Source organism: Mugil cephalus, chromosome 17, assembly GCF_022458985.1.
Source record: "Mugil cephalus isolate CIBA_MC_2020 chromosome 17, CIBA_Mcephalus_1.1, whole genome shotgun sequence".
In the NCBI taxonomy this organism is placed as follows: Eukaryota; Metazoa; Chordata; class Actinopteri; order Mugiliformes; family Mugilidae; genus Mugil; species Mugil cephalus.
The window spans coordinates 22,099,400-22,125,582 of NC_061786.1; the positions used below are offsets into that span (position 1 = coordinate 22,099,400).

General features: G+C 40.9%; 2 protein-coding genes and 2 non-coding genes across 7 annotated transcripts; 3 read left to right on the forward strand and 1 right to left on the reverse strand.

The window, feature by feature from the left end:
• The first annotated feature begins 316 nt into the window (after positions 1 to 316).
• loxl3b (lysyl oxidase-like 3b) lies at positions 317 to 22,305 on the forward strand. 4 transcript variants are annotated; one of them, XM_047611747.1, is made up of 16 exons: positions 317 to 595; positions 3,294 to 3,650; positions 4,817 to 4,980; positions 6,360 to 6,577; positions 9,798 to 9,863; positions 11,549 to 11,605; positions 12,216 to 12,423; positions 12,512 to 12,692; positions 14,903 to 15,057; positions 16,396 to 16,551; positions 17,928 to 18,087; positions 18,411 to 18,654; positions 19,464 to 19,579; positions 19,722 to 19,858; positions 20,935 to 21,046; positions 21,596 to 22,305. In XM_047611747.1, the coding sequence occupies exons 2-16, from the start codon at positions 3,305 to 3,307 to the stop codon at positions 21,667 to 21,669; spliced, it is 2,394 nt and encodes a 797-aa protein (XP_047467703.1). In that variant the 5' UTR covers positions 317 to 595; positions 3,294 to 3,304; the 3' UTR covers positions 21,670 to 22,305. The 4 variants fall into 4 exon arrangements, with proteins under 4 accessions (XP_047467703.1, XP_047467702.1, XP_047467704.1 ...); XM_047611746.1 differs by lacking the exon at positions 16,396 to 16,551 and adding an exon at positions 15,558 to 15,728 and having other exon boundaries at positions 321 to 595; XM_047611748.1 differs by lacking the exons at positions 11,549 to 11,605; positions 16,396 to 16,551 and adding an exon at positions 15,558 to 15,728 and having other exon boundaries at positions 322 to 595.
• Positions 13,200 to 13,272, forward strand: trnaf-gaa. Its single transcript has one exon. It is a non-coding gene; the product is annotated as a tRNA-Phe (tRNA).
• trnaf-gaa lies at positions 14,117 to 14,189 on the forward strand. The gene has a single exon. It is a non-coding gene; the product is annotated as a tRNA-Phe (tRNA).
• A 669-nt stretch (positions 22,306 to 22,974) lies between the features above and the next one.
• On the reverse strand, positions 22,975 to 25,892 carry mrps26 (mitochondrial ribosomal protein S26). The gene is made up of 4 exons (XM_047611762.1): positions 25,500 to 25,892; positions 24,951 to 25,097; positions 23,441 to 23,564; positions 22,975 to 23,346 (listed from the first exon to the last, which is right to left on the reverse strand). The coding sequence occupies exons 1-4, from the start codon at positions 25,718 to 25,720 to the stop codon at positions 23,215 to 23,217; spliced, it is 624 nt and encodes a 207-aa protein (XP_047467718.1). The 5' UTR covers positions 25,721 to 25,892; the 3' UTR covers positions 22,975 to 23,214.
• Between the last annotated feature and the right edge of the window lie 291 nt (positions 25,893 to 26,183).

Here is a 26,183-nt window from a genome sequence, read left to right on the forward strand (position 1 = left end):
TAACATTATTTTCAGGCTAATTTAGGACATTGCTAACCTACTTAACTTTGGTGGCTGCCCCATCAACTGTAATTTTACCAAGCTATTACAGCAGCTGTCTTTCTGTAGAGACACGATTTATCACAGAAAATGAATCGGGACATCTGTTGTAAATCTAAAGCTGACACGTCGTGTGCTTCAGTCCGCACGTATGCTCGGAAAAAACTCACGTTTTTAGCCGTTCTGTAACAGCCTGTTACGGAACCATTCATGAAAGAGTTAGTGTCTTTTCAGGGAATATATCCAGCCCCCTCCAGTCCTCCAGTCCAGCCTCCTCTTCCTCCTCCTCCTCCTCCTCCTCACTGAGTTGCTGCACAGCTGGCAATTTACGGAAAGCAACGCTGAAAGGAGTAATTGGCTACTGGGTGGATCGTTTCCCCGTAAATTGGACCCGCGTTTGATGGAGAAGATGATTTAGCACAAGTCCTGAGGCATCTGTTTATCTTTCTGTCTCAGGCGGTTCAATTTATGAACTTCTAGAAATTTTAAACCCAGCTCTTTCACCTCCTCTCTCTCCACTGGAACCGCTACAACCTCCCCTCACTGGCATTATAAGGTAAGGGAGCTTTGTTAATAGTCAGAAATGAATGTGCTTGTATTTGACACAAGATGAATTTGCTGCAAAACGCCCCGACCAGTACGAATAAGGCAACAAGCTCCACTTAATACTCAAATGCATGTTAAAAAAAAACACACACACATCATAAGCTGCATTCCTGGATTTACTTTGAAAACTTTGTAAAAGAACCAGACTTCTTTAGAGTTGCTTCTTGCAGACTCAAGCTCCTTTTGAGGAAGTGTAGGGTCTCAGTTCTCACAGTGGCTGTTTCTCTGGCCAGTTTTTGGGGTTCAGGGGCTTAGAAAATGTGAGGAATGTTGCAGAAAAATAAAGAGTGACTTGGGTCATTAACAGGAATTATCCTGCCTGATGTCATGTCCAGATCTGGGTCTGGATAAGAAGAATTATGATTTATTAAACTGGAAAGGAAAATAGTTATATGCACACACAAAAGACTAATTACAAATTTCATTCATAGTACTTTAATGCTGTAAAACCTGTAGCTTTAATCTGGCTGAATAACTGAGGCTCAGTATTAATCTATAGTTCATCCATCTTTCTGTGATGTGGCTTTGACCATACTTTTCTGAGGTCAGCAACACAAGGCAAGGGCTTCTTTTTTTAGTAGTTTGTAGCCCAGGGAGCTTTTTACTCACAGCACAGATTTCTGGTTCTGATTAGCAGTGTGTGTGTGTTTTTGGTGGGATCGTGTGCGGGAACCAGTGTCTCTGGTTAAGAGAGCAGTTGTGTATGTGCAAACCCAGAGCTGTGCTCATCCAGGAAAACACCGCTCGATTTGAGCCTTTCACAAGACCTGATCCATGAGCACATTGGTATGGAGAGTCTGTGCTGTGGTCTGTTTGAATTAGTCTTACACTCACTGAAACAACCAGCGATGGGCTTTTATTAAAATCAGATGCAGGCCAGTCTACGTCCACTGATGCTCCCTACAAATCAACTGGCAAATTAAGTTATACTTTATATTACATGCAAGATATTCCATTTATTAGTTGACATAAAGACATGAAGAATTTCCACCCACAGATACATTTATTCATGGATCTCATTTTCATGACATCTCCATGATTATACCAAACTAAAAGCATTGAAAGTTTGCTGCAGCTCGTCGGCCAAGAAACATACACAATCAAAATAAATATTTTCCACTAAACTGCTTTATTTGGAGGTACATTACATCTGAAATGTTTAAATGAATCCCTCTTTGCGGAGGAGCGCTGGGGTACAGTAGGTGAAGGTTGAAGCAGGAAGCTTTTTCTGTGAACTAATGGATGTTTAGAGAGTTTGGATAAAAATGTTATCGTTGGCCTTTCTCCGCACATATTTTAGCTAAGCTTGTTTACAGCTTTCCGCATTTACCGAATTTTCATTTATTCAACCAGAGAATCGCCTTTCAGCAAAGTCCTTCCTCTGTTATCATTGAACTCTTGCTATTAAGAGATAAACACCCAGCCAGAAAGTACGGTGGCAGCTGCAAACATCTGCTTATGCAGACATATTAATTATCCGTGATGTGCTTTACATCAGTTATTTAATAGCAACTCTCATCAAGTAAACAACCCTTATTTGTTCTTCGTTTCTCCTACTAAACGGATAAAGAATATATTTTGAAAAAAATGTTCAAGATTCAGAACATTATCACAAATATGCAGCTTCAGACTCGGTGGCTCTGCCTTTAAAAAAGCTCCCAAAGCTTTAACGTGTGTGTTCCCTCCATACACTGTGAAATCGCACTCAAAGACCATGTAGTCAGTCTCAGACCATGTTTTGGAAAGGGCACCTTAAGTTTGTGGTTTCTGTACAAACACATCACACTACTGTATTTGTGTCCCTGGAGGAACAACCCCCCCCCCCTCGCCCACCACCTCGCGTGTAGCTCTCATGTTATCAATAGGAGGCCTATGCGGTGTACGCTGCCTACCGGACACACAGAACGGTTCAGGAGAAGATTTTATTGGCAAAGTTTGGCTCGTTGTATATCAAAATATGAATGAATATAAACTAAATACAAACGTTCATGTGTGATCAGAATGATCATGTGATCAATGAGGTCTACACACCACCAGCACACGTGACGAAAAATAGTCAACACTGACCAGATGGTTTGAATTAAACCACTGGACTAACTCTACACTCTTACATCAATCCTGCCTCCATGTGCTGAGCATATTTCAGCTTCTTGGGTTTAGCTTGACTGAATCTTTGTATAATGTGCTGTGGCTGATTGGAGGCAGCTCATACATGGCTGTACACTCTTGAAAACTCGCGTTTCTGGACAAAAAAAGGGCTTTTTGCTAAAATGGTCTTACGATATGATGCATTTTTCATATACATATGAGGCATGCACAGACTGTCTTATGGGTTACCACCATTGTGCGGGTTTAGGGTCATAAAATGGGAGGAAAATTGAAATCTAATCTAAAATTATTTTATCCCTAGAGGAACAAAACACTTGTTCAGAAATTTAATCTGTAGTTTTCCACCACAGATTAGTTGTTCACTAAGTTTGTTTTGAATACACCTTGTTGCTCGTAGTCTCTAACTGATAATGAATTCTCATAACAAATACCTGAATTGAAAAGACACGCTACTTTACTTTGTCAGAAGCTTGAATCAGTCTTTTTTATTTTAAGACCTTTCTTGACATTGTCCTTTTTTTTTTTTTCTCCATGTGCAGAAGCTGAAATAATGGGACGCAGACAGCAGATAGCGCTGAGCTTTCTGTTTGGGTTGTGGTTGCCGTGCTGTCTAACCCAGACCACGCCAGCAACCACAGCCAAGCCGACGCCAACGCCGTCCCCGTCCCCGTCCCCGTCCCCGTCCCCGCAGGCCCAGAGCGAACGGCTAAAGGTCAGACTGTCCGGATACCCGCGAAAACACAACGAGGGCCGGGTCGAGCTCTTCTACAAGGGAGAGTGGGGAACCATCTGCGACGACGACTTCTCGATAAGCAACGCCAACGTGCTTTGCCGCCAGCTGGGCTTCGTCTCGGCCACAGGTTGGGCCCACAGCGCCAAATATGGAAAAGGCCAAGGTAAAAAGGTTACAGTTAAACACACGCTGCGAGCTTTTCAAATTTAGAAAACGTACAGTAGGACGAGGGCGGTCTGTGAAACCCCAATATTAAAACCCTACATGTGGTTTTCCCCCTTTACAGACATGTGGCCACTATAGCTAAAAAAAAACATAGGATGCTTCAGTAGAGTTATAAGATTATTTATACCAGTCTGTTGTGCTTTGCTGTGGTTTGTTGGGGGAGATTGATCCAAAAGTCTGGACATGTGATCGGAGTTGGAGTCGTTTTTCTCGTTTGAGGGACAAGAGGACACTGGATAAACTTCTCTCCATTATGGACAATCCATCCCAACCACTGCACCAAACACCATTCATGGTTCAGCTCCAGTTCTTTTATATCAAACTATCCAGCTGAAAAATAGCTCATCTTTTTGTAACAACTGAGCTACTATGACCAAGCAGTTTCCCTTGTGGATCATTTGTCTAAGTCTAAGTCTAATACCGGACAGTCCTGCTGCATTCTGGCTTCAGTTTCGCCGCTTGCAGTCAGACACACTTTTATTTAACCAAAAATATGAATAAAGGAGGGAAAGATCCAATGAGAAATTATAAAAAAACTTGTTACAACAAAAGACCCAGTTATTACAAGATGAAATCTGGTTCCAACAAAGATCTTAATGATATTCAGAAATTGTGCACAGAGTAAATATTTACACTGTGCAAACTCAGGCTCTTAGTAATCGTCACATCAAGCGCATGGCTAACACACACAGAGAGAGTCAGACAACCACACTCGCGCCTTTGTCCAGTTTAGAATCACCAATTAACCTTAACGAGCGTATCGTTGGACAGTGGGAGGAAGCCGCAGAGAACCCACACAGACACAGGGAGAACATGCAAACTTTACGAATGTTTCAAGTTAAATTAGTTTGACCAACTTAAAGACAACATTTCATTTAATAAATGCAAAAGTAAAATAAGAACAATGTTAAAGTGCCTGGACATCTACGTCGTTGCCACAGACTCAGACTCAGACTCCAGTCTAGGAAACGTGCAGCCACGGAGAACTCGCTGCCGTTAGTTCAAAGAGCACCAGTGTTAGAAGCAGCCAAGTGTCACTTCCATCCCTGGGAGTTTTTTTTTTTTTTTTTCTGGAGCCTCACTGACAGTCTGCTGCCTGTGCAGGAAAAATCTGGCTGGATAACGTGCTGTGTAACGGAGGTGAGAAGAGCATCGAATTCTGCAAGTCTCGGGGCTGGGGCAACAGCGACTGCACTCACGATGAAGATGCCGGCGTCGTGTGCAAAGACGAGAGGATTCCCGGCTTCGTGGACTCAAATGTCATCGACGTAAGTCGCCAGTTTGCATTTAAGAGCGATTTGGTGGTAATTAATAAACCGTTATGAGTTCACAAACACTAATTTTCTGCACGGATTATAGACTCATACTCATTATAACCCACATGGAAGACATTTAACACCTCTGTGCAACTACCACACATGATGCTAATTAGCTAGCCTCTCCACGTCTGTTGCCCTGATGTGATGTGATATGTGGTTTGACTTACAGACCATTGTTTATGGTCACAATCAGGGTTGTGACAACTTGTTTTTTTAACTGTGTGCCAACTTTGATTCCTCCAGAACTAAACCACTTAGAGTGATTCTGTCTTTTGTGATAGAAACATCAGAGTCTTGGCTTTTTTAAAAGAGACTAAGATCATGAATGAGCTCCAAGATGTTCATGAACAGCATTCAGTTTACTTTGCCTATGTCCTAAATAGGTGTTTCTTTGCAAAAAAAAAAATGCTGGAGTGATTAGAGGTTGGTAGAGACTTTGTGGTAATTAATAAACTGTTATGAGTCCACAAACACTCCTTCTCTGCACGGATTATAGACGCTATAAGGTTTAACCCACATGGAAGACATTTAACACCTCTGTGCAACTACCACACATGGTGCTGATTAGCCGCTGAGAGCAGGAACCTTTCCAAGCCAAGTCTGTTGCCCTGAGGTGATGCAATGTGTGGAGGGCTTCCTTTTTTTATGTTTTAAAATGTGATTAATTTTATAGCTTGATCTAAAGAAGCGCAGCTACTCAGACAGAGCTGTTTCTAGCCGCTCACTGTTTTCCATTCACGCTCTTTGTTTGCGCCACCACTGAACGGTCCAAGGTGAACAAGGTTAGCCCGGTGACTCGTCTCCCCAGACCTCTGGAAGAGGGAAAGGCTGGCGTATCTGTGACAAAGAAGGATTATATAAAACGACAAAAAGGTTTCATAAGAAAGAAGTGGGTGGACTTTCAGATGCGTAACCAGTCTTCCCTCCGTCTGCCCATTGTTGTGAGTGATGCTCAGTCAAACGTGGCGTCCAGACTTTAATCTGCAACCACAGCCAATTTTTTTTCTTTCTCCACATAAACCACAGCGGAAGTGAGTCAGCAGCCAAGCTGGCAATCAGAGATCGTTTACTACTTATGAGCTGTTAGCGAGAGGATAAGACCTGAAATAACCCTGTGACTCACTGTAATGTCTGTTTCTCTCGTGCACGACTCTTTAAGAGACGTGAGCGCATGTCTGCATGCATGGATGTGTCAGAATGAAGATCTTTACTGCACATACCTGCAGTAAAATCATCTGTTGTGTTATTTAAGTTTAGTTTTCATCCACTGACAGTTCATTTTATGTATTAATGTCCTTCATAAACAAATGTCTTCTGCTCTGCTGCAGGCAAATGTCCACGAGAACACAGTGGAGGCGGTCCGACTCCGGCCCGTGGTTGCCATGGCGAAGAAGAAGCAGCCCATCACGGAGGGCGTGGTGGAGGTGAAATACAAAGATGGCTGGGCGCAGGTCTGCGACGTCGGGTGGACGATCAAAAACACCCGCGTGGTCTGCGGCATGCTGGGATTCCCTCACGAGAGGAAGGCCAACAAGAACTTCTACAGGTTAGTGAATAACTTCATGGGTTTGACCCTCGTCTGCTCACGTTTAAAAGGCAGCTTGAATGTCACTGACACCAAAGCTACACAAGAAAGATTGTCTCGGAAATTAGTGTTTGACATTTTGGAAAAAGAAATCATCTGTACAACATACGTGAAGCTCAAGGAAGCTGTTAGCTTAGCACAAAGACTGGATAAGAAGGTTTAAAAGCAGGTGTGTCAAACATACGGCAGCACAGGGTTCAATCTGCCCCACGGGGATGAATTTACAACATTTTCAATAACAGTAACTTCTATTCTTAATTCGTCCACTATACCAGTGTGTCTCAGCCTATCTTGAGCCAGGCCACACACCAAGCAGAACGGTTCCCCTGAAAAAGTAAATGGAGAGGACAGAGAACCTTCATTCTACTCGTACTAGGACCTTCCACTGGGTTTGAACTTTCTCCAGGACCCAGTTCAGACTGAGTGCTTTTCTCTTTCCCAGTATTTATCCATCGTTGTCTTATTCCAAGCATCACGACAGCATTTTATGTTGTTTGAACGGCAACAGGTAGATAGACGGGTTAATTATCTACCTTCTATCATGTAGTGGAAGAGGATTTAATTGTACTGTTGCTATACGTCGCTGGCATAGACGAACCAAGACTGATTATCTGCAGTAAATATGTCATTTTCTGACCAATTAAGTGAAATTGGATAATTTCCCATGACACAGTGGTTGGGAATCACTGCACTAGACGTTGCACTGTTTTAGTCAAAGTTACGAACGTAACACAACTGAACTAAACAGCACATGGCAGTAAAGTGCCTAAATTAGAATTATTTCTATTAAGAAATTTGAGATTGTGCATATTTTTTTGTAAAAGGATAGTTTATGTATGTATTGTACTTCTTTGTTGTTATCTGTAGGTTACTATGCTTTTACATTACTGGTGTCGCCCACTTTAGATCAAACTGGGCTCAACTACAATATGTTTGACACAACTGGTTTAACTGCACTTTTATTTCTTGTACTTATTTTCATTGTTTATGAGAAGGAAACATTTCTTCAAACTGATTAAACAGTAGGAAGCCTGTGAGCTTATATATTATATATTATATATTATATATTATATATATATATATATATATGTATTATATTATATATAAATATATAAATTTGAGCGTGTTGGTCGTCACCAGCCGTGGGAACTAAACCACCTCCGTGCAGGAACGTGGCTCATTCACTCAGACTGAGACGTTTGCTGCAGCCGCTTTGACTCTTTTTCCCACCGTTTTGTTCTGTAAAGCAAAGTGGCAACACTTTCAACCAAACCACAAGCAGGATCTTAATCTTTGTCCTGTGCAGAGTGGACATTACAGCGACTGCTGTTTACCGTGGTTATGAGAGGGAATGCGTGTAGACGTTGTACTGTCTGCCAAAAAAAACGACAATGCTACAACTAAGGTGTTACATCATGTTTTTGTTTGTATTGTTGTTTGTTTTTTGTGTGTGTGTCATCTTCTCTACATTATCTGCAAAGTTCATAGATAGATCAGGTCTCACTACTAAGTAAGCTGCGGTTAAAATAAATAAATACCAATCTAATTAAATATGGTAACTATTAAAATGTGATAAAAGCTATAAAAAGGAAGAAAGATCATTTGCTCTGACTCGGTCAGAGGCAACAAACATAGAAAATTACACATAAGTTTATTTTTGAGTCTGGTTGTGTTTGAAAATTTAATTAATTTAGTTAATTTGTTCCTTCAGTAAACTGGAAATGACTTCTAATATAGTATTTGATAAAACTAAGCCCCCAGGAGTCTTTATTAAAAGGACTCTTCTGTGTTATACGAGAGCAGTGCAGCCTCGGACCGATCCAGCGGTCAGTGTGACTCCACACATTCCTGGCTGGACGTTTTATTCGTCCTCAGCAGCTGGTTCACAGTAGCACGAGGGGAGAAGTGTGTTTTCTCTCGGCCTTGTGTGAATCCTGAGGCTCTGGAGGAGGAGGAGACGGGGGCTGCTGGACGGGCACACAGCGCACCGGCCGCCGAGACCCGAGAGAAGACAACCTGCATGTTTTATTTAATAGTTGTTCATATTTAACCTTCTCTGATCCTTATTGTTTGACTTAAGTCGAGTCTTAAAGGGAAATTATACCTTGAGAGAAGGACGATACAACCACAACACAATTATACGCTGCTGCTTTTACACACATAATAATAATTTACACTAATAATCTGAATAAAAATGTCTTGTGTGGCCACATAAATAATCTGAACAGACTGACCCAACCAGAAGTAGAGGGATGTGGGGTGAAAGGAACGTTTTAGCAGCTAATAACCATGTAAACACTTGATCTGATGGTTTTTATTCTCTGGTCGGAATAAATCAGAAATAAACGTTTTAAGAAAGGTCAGAAAAAGATGCAGTAGTTTGAACAAAGTCAGAATTTTGGCCACGTTCTTCTTTGATTTAATTTAAAACGCTTCTTCTTCTTTGGTGTTGTGACAGATTCAACTAGATAGATAGATAGATAGATAGATTTATTGTCATTCATCAGAAATAAATAAAAGTTTTGAGAAAGGTCAGAAAAAGATGGAAGTTGCAAACAACAGTAGTTTGAACAAAGTATTCTTCTTTGATTTAATTTAAAACGCTTCTTCTTCTTTAGTGTTTCTGACACATTTTGACGCTTCACCACTTTAATAATAAACTACTGTGTCATAATTATAAATTTACTCGGGGATTAAAGATGCTTTTCATGCTCCTTTATTTCCTCCTAAAGGGCAGGAGGACAAAAAAGTTTTGTGTCCAGGGTGCGTAGTGTCCTCTAAAATGTTCCAGGCTCCACTGAGACATCTGGAGCTGGCAGTGTCCTCCAGAGAAGACAAAGGACGTGATGATATTTCTCAGCTTTTTCCCTTATTATCCTCTGAAGTGTCGTTTTTGTCTGCAGCCAGTGTATTACACAAGAAAACACATTTATTGTGTTTCCTACAGCTACTTGATACCAGGCAGCTCATTTCTTCTGCATAGCTGGAATAGCTTTGTAATTGTGAAATCTGTAACGTGAGCTCTTGGAAAACTTGTGGCATCTGAAAAATGTTACTCACCACTGACAGGACGTGTGTGTGTGTGTGTATGTGCGCATACATGCAGCCGGTCTAAGTTGTGCGTTTGCTTGTATTTTCTCCCCCGTGTGTGATGGAATCTGGCCGTCTCACCGTTTTGCAGACGCCTGAAAAAGCGAGCAGCTGAGAAGGTCTCCAGGCCGAAGGTTAATGTTTCGGCCGGTGGAAGGTACACAGACACAGGGGAAAAACCCACCGTCCACCTCCGTCTGCTCCCTGTTTACTGTAGCTCTGACAGTGGGTTTCCTGTTCTGGGTGGACAATCACCACGTAGCGCCTGTTTCTAGCTGGATGCCTCTTTACCTCTTTCTAATGTCATGTTATTATAATGTGCAGCATGGGAATGAGTGCGGAACCTCTCCTCTCACGTCTTGCAGACATGGCACAGACTGATGCACCTAATTTAATAGCAAATAATAATAATAATAATTGGACAGATGTCGTCGGTCTGTGCCATGCCACTGATTTGGGTTTAATTGGTTTATTTTTTATCTAACTATCTATGGCATGCTTTTTGGAGGAGGTCGGAAACTCGACACCCTGGGTTCCTTAACTGAATTAGTCTCCATATGACAAAAAATGGATCCTGCAAAATTCACAGCGTTTGTTTTTTCAGTGGTCAGGACGCCAGATAGACAGAATTCACCACAGTCTTAGACAGTCAGTCCCTGTTACGTTTGGCAGCTACACACGGGTCCTGAGGGCTCTAAACAGAGTAAAATATATTTGGATCTATTGTCAGATGATTGTGTGGTGACAAAAATGCATCTTAAACGATATATATACATGTATTTTTGTTATTGTCAGCACATACTATGACAAGATCAGCTTTTTTTTTACCACGGGTGACTTTAAATCCCAAGTGAAGAGCTTCCAAATACACTTCATAGCTTATTTATTTATTTATTTTACTCTTTATCAGTGTTTTAATGTGTAGCTCCTGTTTAATCTGTAGGCTAACATGAAACTGAACTGAAAATACACTAAAATTAATAATATTCCTGCTATCAGTACATTTTTTTTTTTAGTATTTAGCAATATGAACACTCAGTTTTTCAAAATATTATTTAAAATTTGCAGAACTGACTCTTATTTGAGACCTGGCCACCGTCACAGAGCTTGTGGTCTAATTACATGATCATCATGCTTTAATTATCACACCACCCAGACATAAAGCAATGCCTCAATGTAGAAAATAAAAGTACTAACAAACATCTCTGGGATAATTCTTAACGTGTAACACACTGTGTGGCCAAAGGTTCATGGAGACAAAAATATGAAAATAAAACAACAACAATATGAACGACATCCCTGGAAAAAAATAAGAGAGTAATGTGAAAACATGTCAACCACAAACTTTTGGCCACATCTTTGTGTTATGTGCTAAATAATGAGTAATAAAAATGTGTCTTTGTCATATTTATGTTTGTTTGTATATAAGTAGGATGTGTCTGATTCAACTACATGTCAATTCATTAGGGACGCTGGTGAAGATGCATTTAATTTTCTGGTATTCAGTTTAAAAAACCTGTTGATTCAACTCTGACTGTAGTTTGTAGTAATTTAATCCAGCAACACAAACTACATCCCCCAGAATGATCGTACAGTCAGTACCACTTTTTTTTTAGCACTTTTTCAACATAAACTGAACATTAAATTGTCAAACCAGTTTATTTTTAGCGTTTTTATACACAACTACAACAAATCACCTGCGTAGACAGATGTACTGAATGTGACACATCCTGCTGAACAGCGTTTATAACGTAATTGTGTAGCATCACGTAACCATCGTGTCTGTGTCATCTCATTGTGTCATTGTCTACCTGTGCAGTCTAACCCGTGTTTACCTTGCAGGCAGACATCCAAAGCTAAAGCTAACACTAAGTCTAAACAGAGCAGCCCTGGCAAAAGGTAAACTGAGGGTAATAAGCGACTTCTGTGGAGAAAAATGCCCACGCACACACATGGCTGCTTCCGCAAACTGTCATTTCAACTGCACTTCTTGTCTAAACACTTTATTTAATCCCTGGTTTTTATAATAACAGTGATGAATGGTTAATATGAAGCTAGAGACAAACATTTAACATATTAACATATTAAGTCTTCTGTAGGTTTTATGTGCAGAGCATAAAAGCTATAATTTACATTTTCAGCTGCGTGTTAAAGGTTGTAAATATAACGTTGAAATGTGCTGGTGGGTTGATTTGTTAAATTCAGAAAGCGCCAGGTTCGTTTGTAGTCTTTTGGTAATGCTAAGCTAACCTGAAAGTACATATTTGCTATTCATCCTCTTGTTTAACTCTCAGGAAAATATAATATATTCCAAATTAATATGTTTTGTTCTACAGTTTATTCTTCACACATCGGCTGTAGGAGGATCTTCTTCCTCTCCTCAGACATGTTTTTATCATTTATTGTAGTTTTTGTGCCTCTGTTCATTCAGTTGTTTAAAAATATGCCCATGAAAACTGTAAATACCGTCCACTCATCGTTTCCCCCCCCGGGTCTCTGCTCCCTTCAGGCTGTATTTGGAGCGTCAGAAGAACTACTTCCACGTCCACTCTGTGGCCTGTACGGGCACCGAGGTCCACCTGGCGGCCTGCCCCCTGGAGTTCAGCAAGCCCAACGCCACGTCGGTCTGCAGCGGCGGCATGCCGGCGGTCGTCAGCTGCATGCCCGGACCTCTGTTCATGCAAAACAGCGGCTTGAAGAAGAAAATCAAAATTTCGGTAAAATTATTGAAGCAAAACGACGGAGGAAGAATCACTAGACTCTGGTGGAGTCGGTGTCACGATGTGTTTTCTCTTTGCTGTTTAGACCAACGTGAGGCTGAAGGGAGGAGCCAAGCTGGGAGAAGGTCGGGTCGAGGTCCTGAAAGACAGCGAGTGGGGGACGGTGTGCGACGACCGCTGGAACCTGCAGTCGGCCAGCGTCGTCTGCAGGGAGCTCGGCTTCGGCAGCGCGAAGGAGGCTCTCACCGGGGCCCGCATGGGACAAGGTGAGGACAAGACGAATACAAGTCACCTGAGACAGGATGTGATTGTGTCCTCCTTCAGGGAAGACGTCAGTCACCAGCTTTCTCTCTAATCTCTCAGGTCATCTCTTCTTCTTCTACCAACGCTCTGACCTTAACATTCCCACATGGATTCCTCATTTTAATAGAAGGAAAGGAAAGCTGTGCTACATTCCTGACATGAATCCGCCCGTATAGCATTCCTCATTCATTAAAAAGCTCTTAACTGTGGGTTTATTTTTGATTCCTAAGTCGCCGTGTGTTATTCATAGCGAAAGGCTATGATGGACCGTTTCTGTCACAATGAGGTCCAGAATGTGTCTCAGCCGCCTGGCGTCCACATGAGTGACACTGACGACTGGAGCTGTAAAAACCTGAGGCCAAAGTCTTTGATAACCAGGGTTCAGAAGTGCGATGCCTTACGAAAGAGTGTAAACGCTTCAATGATTATCAATTATTATCTTTTCGCCTGGGTGGTCTCGGCCGCCGTGGGCCGAAATAGCTCAGTTGGGAGAGCGTTAGACTGAAGATCTAAAGGTCCCTGGTTCGATCCCGGGTTTCGGCAGCGAGGGTCTCACTTTTAGTTAGAAATGTCTCAAATCCCCTCATATCTGTGACTGAACCCCCCCAGAGCAAGGCATCAGACCAAGTCTTCTCCTTTACAAACGAATGTAGATGCAGCCGACAAATTTCCTCCCCTCAGAATCAAGGACAATTTGCTTAATTTAATTTAATTTTACCTGAAAGTTATGTGATTTAAAAGAACATTTTAAAACATGAGATTGTATAAACATGTAATAAACGCATCAAACTAAAATAAAAGCTGCTCCTCTGCAGAGAGTTCTATGTATTAAAAAAATGCATCTTTACTAACAATTTAATTCAACCACACAGAAGCCGTTTGGCTAAATTACTCTGAGATTCCACCAAATGAGAAACAGTGGCTCTTTTGAAGAGAGACGTGTTCTCGGAAACCTTGGGTTGGGAGGTGTCTGTGCCCCTGAGTCTGTACATCGGGATTTCTACCACAGAGGAAGTTTGCAGAAGGGGACTCGTCACTAAATCTACTCTGCGACCGAGTCCCGGGAAACATTCCTGGACGTCAGCGGAAGGAATTCCTTCCTCTGACAGCGGAGATGGAGTGAAAATCTAGAGATTACGTGTGAAGTCGCTGACAGAGAAAAGCCTCCCCGGGGTTCAGAAGCGAGCTGGTGTTTAGTCTCTGGTCCGGACTGTGTACAGAACACAAGTGGTTTGTTAGTTAGTGAAGTCAAATTCAGTAACTAACAAAGATTTGAGACGACTCCTTTGGTCCTGGATCGTTCTCATCTGGTATCAGCGCTTTATGAAATAGAATAATTGCTGCAAAAAAAAAAAAAAAAAATCTGATCCTCTCTCTCTCTCTATGGGCCGAAATAGCTCAGTTGGGAGAGCGTTAGACTGAAGATCTAAAGGTCCCTGGTTCGATCCCGGGTTTCGGCAGTGATGTGGTGTCTTTTAGAGCTTTGATCAGCCACAGCATTACGACCACTGACGGGAGAAGTGAATAACACTTCACTGCACAAGTGGGGAGAAGTGTTGTGTTGGGAAACTTTTGGATTAATTCTTGTGGATGTTCCATAGATGTGTAGCACATAGACCAGACTAGACCAGAGACCAGGGATGTGTATCGCCACATTCTTTTGTAAACAGTGCTGGTGTTTAAAGAATGGAAATCATACAAACTTTGTCTAAAAACTGTGCCTTTTTTATTTTTAAGGCATTTTGTGACGTGCAAGTTCAACAAAATATTAATTTAAATAATATAAATACAGGTCTTGCAGGCTCTCAAAGATGGTACATTTCTAAGCTTTTCAAAAAAAAATGCTATGTGTTGTCAGATATTTAATTCCAGGTGTTACCTTTCTTCCAGCGCTTGTTGCAGGTTATACATTCTGCATCTTTTGAGGTCTCCATTGCTTTTCAGTATTTAAATTGCTTTTCAGTCTGGTTACTACCACTGGAGTCAGCACCGGTGCCATTAGGCTGCTGGTGTATTAGTGTCAGATGACTTGAATTTATTCTAATCAGGATTGAGTGTCTTATTATTAAATGACTTCAATCTGAATTACTCTTAAAAAGTCACCAAAAACTTCAGATTCATCTTATAAATTCATCTTCGCTCCATGTCTTACGTGTCCGTCTCTTCCGTCCAGGAATGGGTCCGATCTACATGAACGAGGTGAAGTGTCTCGGGGTGGAAAAGTCCATCTGGAACTGCCCCTTTAAGAACATCACGTCTGAGGACTGTCAACACATGGAGGACGCCGCCGTCCGCTGCAACGTCCCGTACATGGGCCTCGAGAACTTGGTCAGACCTGAACCTTCCTCACTAAAACAATTTACTTTTTACAAAGCTTTAAAAACAGGATGGTAGGAAATAAGATCATAAAATGCACTGTTTTATTCTGTGTTTGTTTCATAATCTTTTGTCCATTTGTCAGTATCTGCTGCTCTAATAATCTTCTCTGAATCAACCACTAGAGCATGATGGTGTAGAAATCTGATATAACTCTTCTCTGCTGCTGCCACAAAAAAGTCATTTAATTTGAATTTCTTGCAAATCCAACAGATCAAATTACATTTTTTTTCTGACAGCAGTGATTTCTCTTTAACATACAGTATTTCTGGTTGTACAGTTTGTATTTTACCAGATTATACTCCCTTAACATCTCCCGTAGAAAAACTCAAATCACTAAACTGACGATTGCTAAATTAATTTTTAACATTTTGAGATTCAAAAACCCGGCTCTTGTGAATCTCCGCTCCGCTCTGCTCTGCTTTTCCTAACGCCCTCGGTTGCACGCACAGATCCGAATCACAGGAGGACGAACCCGCTCCGAGGGCCGCGTGGAGGTTCTGAGTTCAGACCCCAACGGGACGGAGAGCTGGGGTCTGGTCTGCGGAGAGACCTGGAGCACCAAGGAGGCCATGGTGGCCTGCAGGCAGCTGGGCTTAGGCTACGCTAACCAGGCCCTGCAAGTAGGTCATTAACACCACAGAGGACGGCAGATGGGACGTATGCAAATTTAATACGCTGTCATTTACACACATTTCCTCGATTCTGGTGCAGCAACGTGGCTCATGCTGTGATACTTTGAAAAGGATCTTTCCATTCTGCTTTGATGAGAGCGCTTTACGTCTCTCAGTAAACTCCAGAGGACGACGTCATTTAAAAAGTTCCATCTGGAGCTGAGATACTCGTCTGGCAGCAGCGACCGAGCAGGAACGAGTTTACTGTCACGTAATCATGCGTCTGCCACGACTGAGTAGAGATATAAAAGCGTTCTGTGCACATATATTAAGACGCATCACACTAATGATGATATAATGACAGTGTATTATAATTTCCATATGGAGTAGACGTCTCCTCCTCTACACGGAGGAAGAACGACATGTTGTGTTTAGGTCTGTTGATCCAAACAAGCCCACATGAAGTTTCTAATCAAACTCCAAACCACTCACCGCCAAAAGCCAAGCGGTGACCTCATCTGGAAACAATGCCGACTTATCCTCGCCCAGAAAAAAAAAACTAACCGAAACTACTGCCACCGCTGCTGCTTCAAAACTACACGTTCTCCTCAGACAGTTCAGAGACAGGACAGGAAGCGTGTCCCCTCACTGACTCCCAGCAGGACGCTCTCTGCAGATCCGGATAGTGGGCGGCCGGAGCAGTTATGAGGGCCGGGTGGAGGTTCAGGTGGGGTCCAAGTGGGGCACAGTGTGCAGCACAGGCTGGACCACAAAGGAAGCCATGGTGGTTTGCAGGCAGCTAGGGCTCGGATACTCCATGCATGCCATCACTGTAAGTAGGACCACGGTCAGACACTCAAGAAATAACACAAGAAATTATTGCATTTAAAGAAAGTCTGGAACCAAAAATAGATTTCTACCTTTTTGTCCTGAGTCTGAGGAAACAGAGGAGCAACTCATGAACATGTTAATGAGACGTTTAGAGTTTAGAGGCAGCAAACTAAGAGCCAACAAACTTAAAAAGAAATAAAAGAAACTTAAAAACTTAAAAGAAATAAATCAAAAATCTGCACAGCAAACGTCTTGCAAAGAAGGATAAACACTTAAAATGAGTTAAAGCTCGAGTCTGAGGCCGCGTTTGTTATTAGAGCCACACACACAAAAATAAAAGTATAAAAATAAATGTGAACCCAGATTTTAATCCAAGCTCATTACTGATATTTTATGATGCAGACATAAACTGAAAAACCACATTTGTATTTATAGGGTTGTGCACTAAAACCAAATGAAAGATTTTTTCCCCTTAGTGAGAAAAAAAATGCAAATAATAAACATATAAACAAAAAAAATATGAGAAAAAACAAAACGCACACAGACAAACTGAAACTCAATACAAGATGACACTAAATGACAGAACATTAAACATTAAACAGTCAGTTCAAGCTTTTAATAAATTTACTATTTGTTTGCCACATTTTGTGAAATCTATAATGAGTCTAATGTTTTCTAAATGTAACACATTTCCTTGTTCCCTTGTGCCGTAATTTTAAATGTTGGAGGTTTCTCATATTTCCAAAATTGTAGAAGCAGTTTTCTGTCCAACATCACTGACAAGGAGATAAATCTGCCAGGTTCAAAAACCCTAAATAACACGGTCAAAGGGACAAGAGGAATTAATGTTTTTTTTTCCAGAACAGTTTCTAAACCCACAGAACAAAGAGCATAACACATTTAATTTATTACTCTGTGTTTCACTGGGAATGTGGCAACTTTAATTAAAGCTGGAGGAAAGAACTAGTTTTAAATACACACTAATAATTAGTTATTTAAGGGTTTGATCATTTATTGGGCTTCGTCAGAACTTTTAAAGAAAATTGACAACTTTAAAAAGTGTGATTAAAAAAAAAAAGTGTGGATATATATGAATATAGTTGCCGTACAGTAAGTAGTGTTATTACTGAATCACTTGAACAAAGTTATCGTCCTCCAGAGATAATAAACTGAGCGTTACACTGTGTGCAGCCAAGAATGAGCCCAGAACATCTGTTTTCCAGAGCAGCAGCAGCAGCATCGCTCTGAATTCTCTGTGAATGATTAAGTCCTGATAGATGCTCCGTGTTTCTTTGGGTTTTTTTTGTTTGTTGGTTGTTGTCTAACTCCTCCTCCTGCCCTCCCTAACACCACCACCACCACCACCACGGCTCTAAGGAAACCTGGTACTGGGACAGCAGCAACGTGACGGAGATGGTGATGAGCGGCGTGAAGTGCACAGGAAGCGAGATGTCTCTGAGCCAGTGCCAGCACCACAAAACCGTCAGCTGTCAGAAAGCTGCAGCCAAGTTTGCAGCCGGCGTCATCTGCTCCGAGAGTGAGTTTGTGTCGTCGCTACATCTACGGCTCATGATCCTCAACGGTGCAACAATCCTGCACTATTTTATAATCCAGTCCAAAGGTTTCCAAAGTGCACACGAGCAGGGAAAGAACTGGAACAAAAAAGTGCTGCAGGGTTTTCAGATAAAATCCAAAAAACAGTGAGATCCAATAATGATTATTAAACAGACAACATGAGCAGAGACAAAGGGACAGACAGGACTAAATAAACACACATGAGGGGAAACACAGAAAGCAAAGAAGGACAAGAAACTAAAATAAAAACATATTCCTGTAACCCCACCACGTCTCTGTGTCCAGCTGCCTCCGATCTGGTCCTGAACGCCTCCCTGGTCCAGCAGACCGTCTACATCGAGGACCGTCCCCTCCACATGCTGTACTGCGCCGCCGAGGAGGACTGCCTCTCCAAGTCCGCCGCCAAGGCCAACTGGCCGTACGGACACCGGCGCCTCCTCCGCTTCTCCTCCCAGATCCACAACATCGGCCGCGCCGACTTCAAGCCCAAGGCCGGGCGCCACTCCTGGGTCTGGCACGCCTGCCACGGGTAACGACGCCGTATTTATTTAACCAGGGGTCTCTGGCTCAGATGATATAGGATGTATCTAGAGTAAACTGAATCCTGGTGACGAACATGTTGGAGCTCATTCATGGTCTTTGTCTCTTTTTAAAGACAAGACTCTGAAGTTTCTATCATAAAAGTCAGAATCACTCTAAGTGGTTTAGTTCTGGAGGAATCACAGTTGGAACACAGTTAAAAAAAGTAACAATTTGTTGATGTGTTGGTTGAATCTTATAATGACTTTTATCAAAGAAATCAGATGAAAACGACTCATTGCATCATGCAGCATTTAACTTGTGTCCCTTATATCACCCAGAGGAATGACAAAGGGTTAAACTCATTCAGGGATACTTAAGGTTTGAAGTTTAAAAGCTGTTTCCTATGACTTTCTGGTTGTTTTTGTTTCTTCTGTGCACCAGCTGACAAAGCTCAGACTTGTAGAAGTAAAAACATTATGACAAACATGTCAACTTCTACCCAGTAGAGAACAAATAGTTTTTATTTGAGAAAGGTAACACAGATTTAAAGATTTATATTTGCAAAATATGTCATTTGAATTATTATTTTTCTGTGTTCTCTCTCATTATAAGACAAATATATAGCACATCAACAATTCTCTGTTTTTATAACAGAATTAAAGCCTCTTCCTGTTAAGTCATGTTTTTAAAGAAATGTGACCATATATTTCAGGAAAGCTTGATGATATTTTCCCCTTTAGATGGAGCATTTTCTCAGTTTGTCGGTACTTTTGGTCACTCATCTTTATTTATTTATTTTTCTTACGTGTTGTGCAGCCACTACCACAGCATGGATATTTTCACCCACTATGATCTGCTCAACGCCAACGGCACCAAAGTGGCCGAGGGACACAAAGCCAGTTTCTGCCTGGAGGACACGGACTGTCAAGAGGGTGAGAAAATCCTTCAGAAATATTAATAATGATCCAGATAATAATCTAAATTTAACGTTTTCAGATGCTACAGCTTTTAGAAAGTGAACGTTTAAAGCTCTGTCACAGGTTTTATATCAGGTTTTATATCCGTGACCCTCAGGTGTTTCTAAACGCTACGAATGCGCCAACTTCGGCGATCAGGGCATCACCGTGGGCTGCTGGGATTTGTACCGACACGACATCGACTGCCAGTGGATCGACATGACCGACGTCAAACCTGGAAACTACATCTTTCAGGTGAGTGGCTCAAAGCAAAAAGAGTTAAAGTTAAAATATTTAACACTTTACCACATCACAAGCTTCACGGACAGAATAAAGAGTGATATCTACTGAAAAATTATACAATTAACAATTAGTGGTATCAACACAAACTAAAATGTACAGGCCACAGCATTTAATTGAATTTAATTGAAGAAGAATAAAGTTTTTTAAGCTTTACCACAGACTGTAAAAAGAGTGGACGCCATGACAGTTCCTCACATAGACTGTGTATAAACACAGACAACACGTCTCCACTTCGTTGCATTGTCTGAGTCTGATGCTCTGAGGGCGGAGCCACTATATTAATGCCCCGCCCACACTTCCTCCAGACTCATTGACGTTAATACTACGCTCTGAACTAAAACTAAACTTATCCAAGAAATTGACACTTGAACATTCATCAACATTATATTAACTACCTAAAATGATAGAAACCACGCTTAAAAGTGATGTATTTGACGTGTATTTTAGTTTGCCCCGCCCACTAACGTGAAGGGGTGGAGCTTATGACCTATACTACAGCCTCCAGCCACCAGAGGGAGCTCTACTTGCTTTGCTTGCTTAGAGGAGCAGTTCCACCATCCGTCTTTATACGTTCTATGGCTCCTCTGAAGTGACGCCAAAGCCAGTAGAGCTCCCCCTGGTGGCTGGAGGCTGCAGTATAGGTCATAAGCTCCACCCCCTCCATGTTAGTGGGCGGGACTTGGGCCAGACTAAAACAATAAAATACATGTTAAATAAGTTTTTCAAGGATGCTTTCTGTCATTTTAGGTAGTTAATATAATACTGATTAGTATTATTGTGATTATATGTATTCTGATAAGTTTTGTTTCAGTTATGTGACGCTACAGAAACAGGAAGTGACATCACATTCATTCATCCAGGTCATGATTTATCCAAACATGTTAAAAAAGCAGCTCCTTCAGTTTGGACTAACTAAGTACATCTTCTATTACATCTTCTCTAAAGCCACTCGTGTGTTTTCATGCACCGACTGCAGCGCTGTTTTGTAACTACTAATAGGAAAAGAACTGTGCATTTAAACGTTTCAGGTCGTGATCAATCCAAACTACGAAGTGGCCGAGAGCGACTTCACCAACAACGGCATGAAATGCAACTGCAAATACGACGGACATCGGATCTGGCTCCACAACTGCCACACTGGTAAGAAACAAATCCTACGATAACTTTACAGCAACACAAGGGTGGGAAACAATACCGATATATGGTGATACTTTTACTTTCGATACAATATCAATTTTGATTGTCTTAGTATCGATTTTAAAAGGAAAAGTCATGTTTTTCACCTCCACATTTTCTGTGCAAGTTCAATAAACTGGAAATGGATCATTTGGATTAATATTGAAACATCTGTTTTTTGACTCAATTTGTCTAATGAATTATCACTGTCATCTGATTTACTACAGTATATACAACTTATGTTTTAAGCTAAAATTTCTCAGTAAACTATGTAGAATATTGCAATAGATCAAAATAACGTATCCCACGTCTATTGAAACCGTTTGTGGATTTATTTTCCTCTTTAATTTATTCATTTATTTATTCCAGACTATTTTTAAATAGTCATAAAATAACTGCAATCGCTTTGTTCTTTGCCTTTCTTCTTTAGGTAAACACATTAATAAAAACGTTACGCTGCACTCAGGCCAGTGGTTCTTATCATTTATTCATTTTCTGTAATCCGTCCCACAGGTGATGCGTTCAGCGAGGAGGCTGAGAAGAGATTTGACAAATACCCCGGACAACTCAACAACAAGATTTCTTAATGACAACAAACACACATGAACTCACCAGCTCGGAAACCTTTTCTGTTTTCAGGTGCTAAAACATGGACCCCCACCACATATCTCTGATCTGTAGTCATTAAAGAAACCAACATTTCTTTTTTTTTGTTTTATAAATGTTTTGTACGTCTCGAGTTATTATACTTGAATGTTCAAGTGTTTGTTTTTCTTTCTAGACTGATGTGAGTGTGTGTTTGCTGCGTTTTTATCACAAGTTAACACGTTGTGATGTGCACCAGCCTCCTGTTGAATGTCTTAAAAGCAGTTTTATCTTTGTTTTTTTTTTTAGCAGGTTCATAAATAAAAGAGGAAGGAAGTGAGAAAATCTGAGAAAAACATAGAGAAAGAGATGCAGCTTCATGAAAGTCAGAGATCATCGGTGAGTTAGCTTAACGGCTAAAGGTGGAGGAGCCGCAGTTACAGTTTTTGAATGTATTTATTGCCAACATGAAGGCGCTCAAAGAATAAAAAATAATAAAAAAAAACTTTTAATTATCAGTTAATGTAAATCCAAAGTGTTTGGGAAACTGTTTATAGCTTTAGTCTGTTGCTGAATGTATTCTGATGTAATCAAACTCCGCTGCACCAAATAAAACAGAGAGGAAAGTTATTCTTCTACATCTGTGAGAATGATTCAAACAAGTTAAAATCATTTCAGATGCAGAAATGTTTGCTGCTACTGTTCCTGTAACTTCTTTTTTTTTTTTATTCGGGGATCTGAATATTCAGGTCGGAAAATACTGAAATATATGAATAACAGAACCAAAAAAAGCTCCATAAAACAACTCTGGGTTTTCTTTGAAGACGTTTCAGACGAGTCTTCAGCTCTAAATGATCATTTTAGATTTTATTAACGTGCAAATAATTAATCTGGATTAAATTAACGGAACAAACTGTGATCTGAATTCAGTAGTTGGAGGCGTTCGGGCTCAGATTAGCAGCGCTGGAAGGAAAACTTAAAGGACCCGTGTCTGGGATATGACGCCATCTAGTGGTGAGACTGCAGACTCTCAGCTTACAGCTTCTTTCTCCTCCAGGTATGTGTCTTGAGTTCAGGTTTTCTTTTCAGGAAGCTGCCAGGAAGTACGCTCGCCTTCCAAAGTTAAAGCCCTTGAATATGCTGGATTTTCCAAAATAAAATGTTCACCGTTACATTATTTGTAAAAATGGCGCAAATTAAGAAAACTGTAATTTAATTATACTTCCTGGTATAATATGAATTGGAGCATTAATATAAGTAAAAAAAAACTTACGTAGATGTATATACATCAGAATAATTATACATGATTATATTTACTTCCTTTATTTGTTGTTAACTCAAGGAAAAAAAAAACATTAATTTACTTCACACATCGAACGTGGAGACTCAAACGAGGACGAACACGAAGCAGAAACATTGAAAATAAAGCGTCAGGTCCAGGTCTGAGCCGACTCCGACTCCGACGCTGTTCAGAGTTCAGGTTTGAAACATCCTCCTCCGGGTTCATGTACCGAGTCCCGACTGTAACACACACAGACGCTGCTTTTTCACCGCAGCAGCGTCTGTTTCACGACCCTCCCCTCCTTGTCCAGGGCGAAGTTGTAATTCTTCGGATTGTCCAGAGCCTCCTCGATTCGCTGATCCAAGTTCTCCAAGGTGATGAAGTTCTTCACGTCCTCCTGTAAGAAAGCAAACGTGAACCGGAGATCGAATTTAAAAACTGAATTACGCCGGATTTGTTTTTTTTTTTTTAAATCTGCATCACGTTCAGACCTGCAGCTGTAGAATCTCCTTCTCTTTCTCTTTGATCAGTTCCTCCTTTTCCTGGTCGAGTTTAAGCGCAGCTTCGAGACGCTTCTGCTGAGCTTCCTCCTCCTCCTTCTGCACCCGCTGCATTCTGGAACAAAACGGTCGAGATCTTAAAATCCATTTATGGAAAAGGAAAAGGATCTTCTTCCATGGAGTCCAGACTTTATACTCCACAGCAGATTGAAACCTTTTTCACGGTTGTCCTCGCTGATTAGTGGTTAAAATCCCTTGACTTATCTTCACATTGTACATGTGGAAATGCTCCAACGTTCACTATTAAACATAGTCCTGAGTTCTACAGATTTTCCCCCAACGTTTAACTAATCGCTATCAATCAGGATTTATTTCCGACCTCATTTCTTCCTGGAAGACGATGGTTCCTCACTGTCCTTCAACTTTTTCATAATGCAGCGTTGAACAGTTCTTAACCCAGTTTTAGTAGTTTCTATAGACGGGATGTTCAACACTGAGGCTCTGAAGCATCTTTCACTCTATTGAACGGGACTAGTTAGAAACTCTGTGATCACATTTGAGGCTTCATACGTCACAATGAAACAAGGGACGTGAGTGAATCTTTAGAGCCTCTTCATTAATGAACCTCATATCACTGCAGCTTTTTGCAAAAGATCCAGACTGTACATAACTTATTATTGCACATTTCAACTAGAGTATGTGTTGGTTAAATCCTATAATGACTTTTATCAATGAAACCAGAAGAAAATGACGTTTTGCATCATGTAGCATTTACTCAAACATAACTCATGCACAGAGCTCTGACTGGTTTAAAAAGATGCTGCTGTCCCATAAAAACCCCCCAGAGCTACGAGAGAAATCATGAAGAATGTGACCAGAAGAAAACGATCCTCTGTCCCATGTGGAGGATGTTTTTAAAGGATCGTGAAACAGTCAGACAGACAAGAAGCCGGTTGAAGCCATTTTGTTGCACAACCACAAACACAACCTGAATTCCTTCAGAATCGTTCCCAAAAAAAGTAAATCTACAGTGTTTGATTTGAATCTTTTCACATTAACTTTGTGTGGGACGTCCTTATGATCATCCCCATTATAAGTGGTTTCCAGTGAAGCTTTCATTCATATATATCTACACAAAACTGACGCTGAAACACTCGTCATCTCACTTCAAAGCAAAAATATGTGATATATGAATCAAGTAAGACGTCAATTTCAAAACGCTGACACTCGACTCTAATCCAGAAGCTTCTCAAGGCTTCATTCGCACATTTCTAGCAGTTTCTGTCTCAGTCTCCTCAGATGTTTTCTCTGCTCGATGCAGCCAAAGATTTGACCCTTTTCAAACAGACCAACATGGTTGTTGAAGAAATGAGGAGCAAAACATAACTAAAACATAATCGCTCACGCAGCAATTATCCAATAAGAGGCTCGTACCTATTAGTTAAATCACAGGTGGAGCCTTTTATTTCTTTATTTTTTTGTATTTTTTGCCTCTTCTCACCTGAGCGTGAGGAGACGCTGGTTCTCCTCATTGTTCCAGGCCATGAGGCGGCGATGCTCCTCCGCCTCCTGCCTCGCCCTCTCCTCCGCCCGGGAGCCCGTCTCCTCCTCGTACTTCTTCCGCAGCACCTCCTCCTTAAACGCCATGCTGACAAATACAAGAAAAAGAAGCTTTAAAATTATTTTCTTTTATTTCTCTACTTTGAAAACCAAACATTAATGTTTAAAGGGGCGTCTGCAGTCTGACATTATTTTAATTATTATTACTGTTTGTTCTGGTTGGGATGTAGCAGATAATTAATTTTCTTATAAATAGTTAATTTTGTTTAATAAGAAAAAAAAATTACATTATGATAAAACCACTGTTTAACTCCATCAACTTAGCAGAAAATTTAATAAAATATAAATATATAAAATATTTGCAAGAATAAAAATAAGGGAATTAAAATAAGTAAATAAAATAATAATAATAATATTTTTCCGTGAAATTAAGTGGATGTACAAACATTAAAAATTTATATTTTTAAACATCCTGGATTAATTCACGTACCGAAGCGCCGTCATCATGAGCTGGTACTCGGAGAATCTCTCCTTCATCACCACCATCTCCACCGGGTCCACGGGTGGAGGCACTTTAATCCGCCCCTCCTTGGACTTGGCCACCGGGTCCCCGCGGGACTTTCGGCCGCGCACAGCCTCGACGAGCACGGCTCTCCCGGGCGAGAGGAGCCGGGAAACCTGGGCGCTCCGCCGGGAAACTACCTGGAACATGTCGGCGTGGAAACGTCGCTACAGCCGCGGGTTCTTCAGTCGCTAAAATGTCGCGGGTGATGGAAACATTTAAAGTTATAAAAAATGTGTGTTTAGAGTTCACATTGAGACAGAAATGTTATCGACACAAGGCGACGGCCATGTTGTTGACCTCTGACCGGCGGAAGTGATTATTAACATAGAAAGACTCTACCGCCACCTACTGGTGGGAGGTGATATCGGTCCGATAAAAATAATTAAGACAGATTCATTATAAATCTGAATGTTTTTTAGATTATTAATCAGTTAAGATAAGATAAGATACGATTTTTTCATGGACGTGTCTACCCAATTTATAGGAGGTAAACTTTGTCCCAGCACCCCTAAAAATAAGACAATAATAAAATAATAATAAAATTAATAAGAATAAAACAAAAAGTTTTTCTTGTTTTTTTAAAAAAGAAAAAAAAAAGAAAAAAGATTT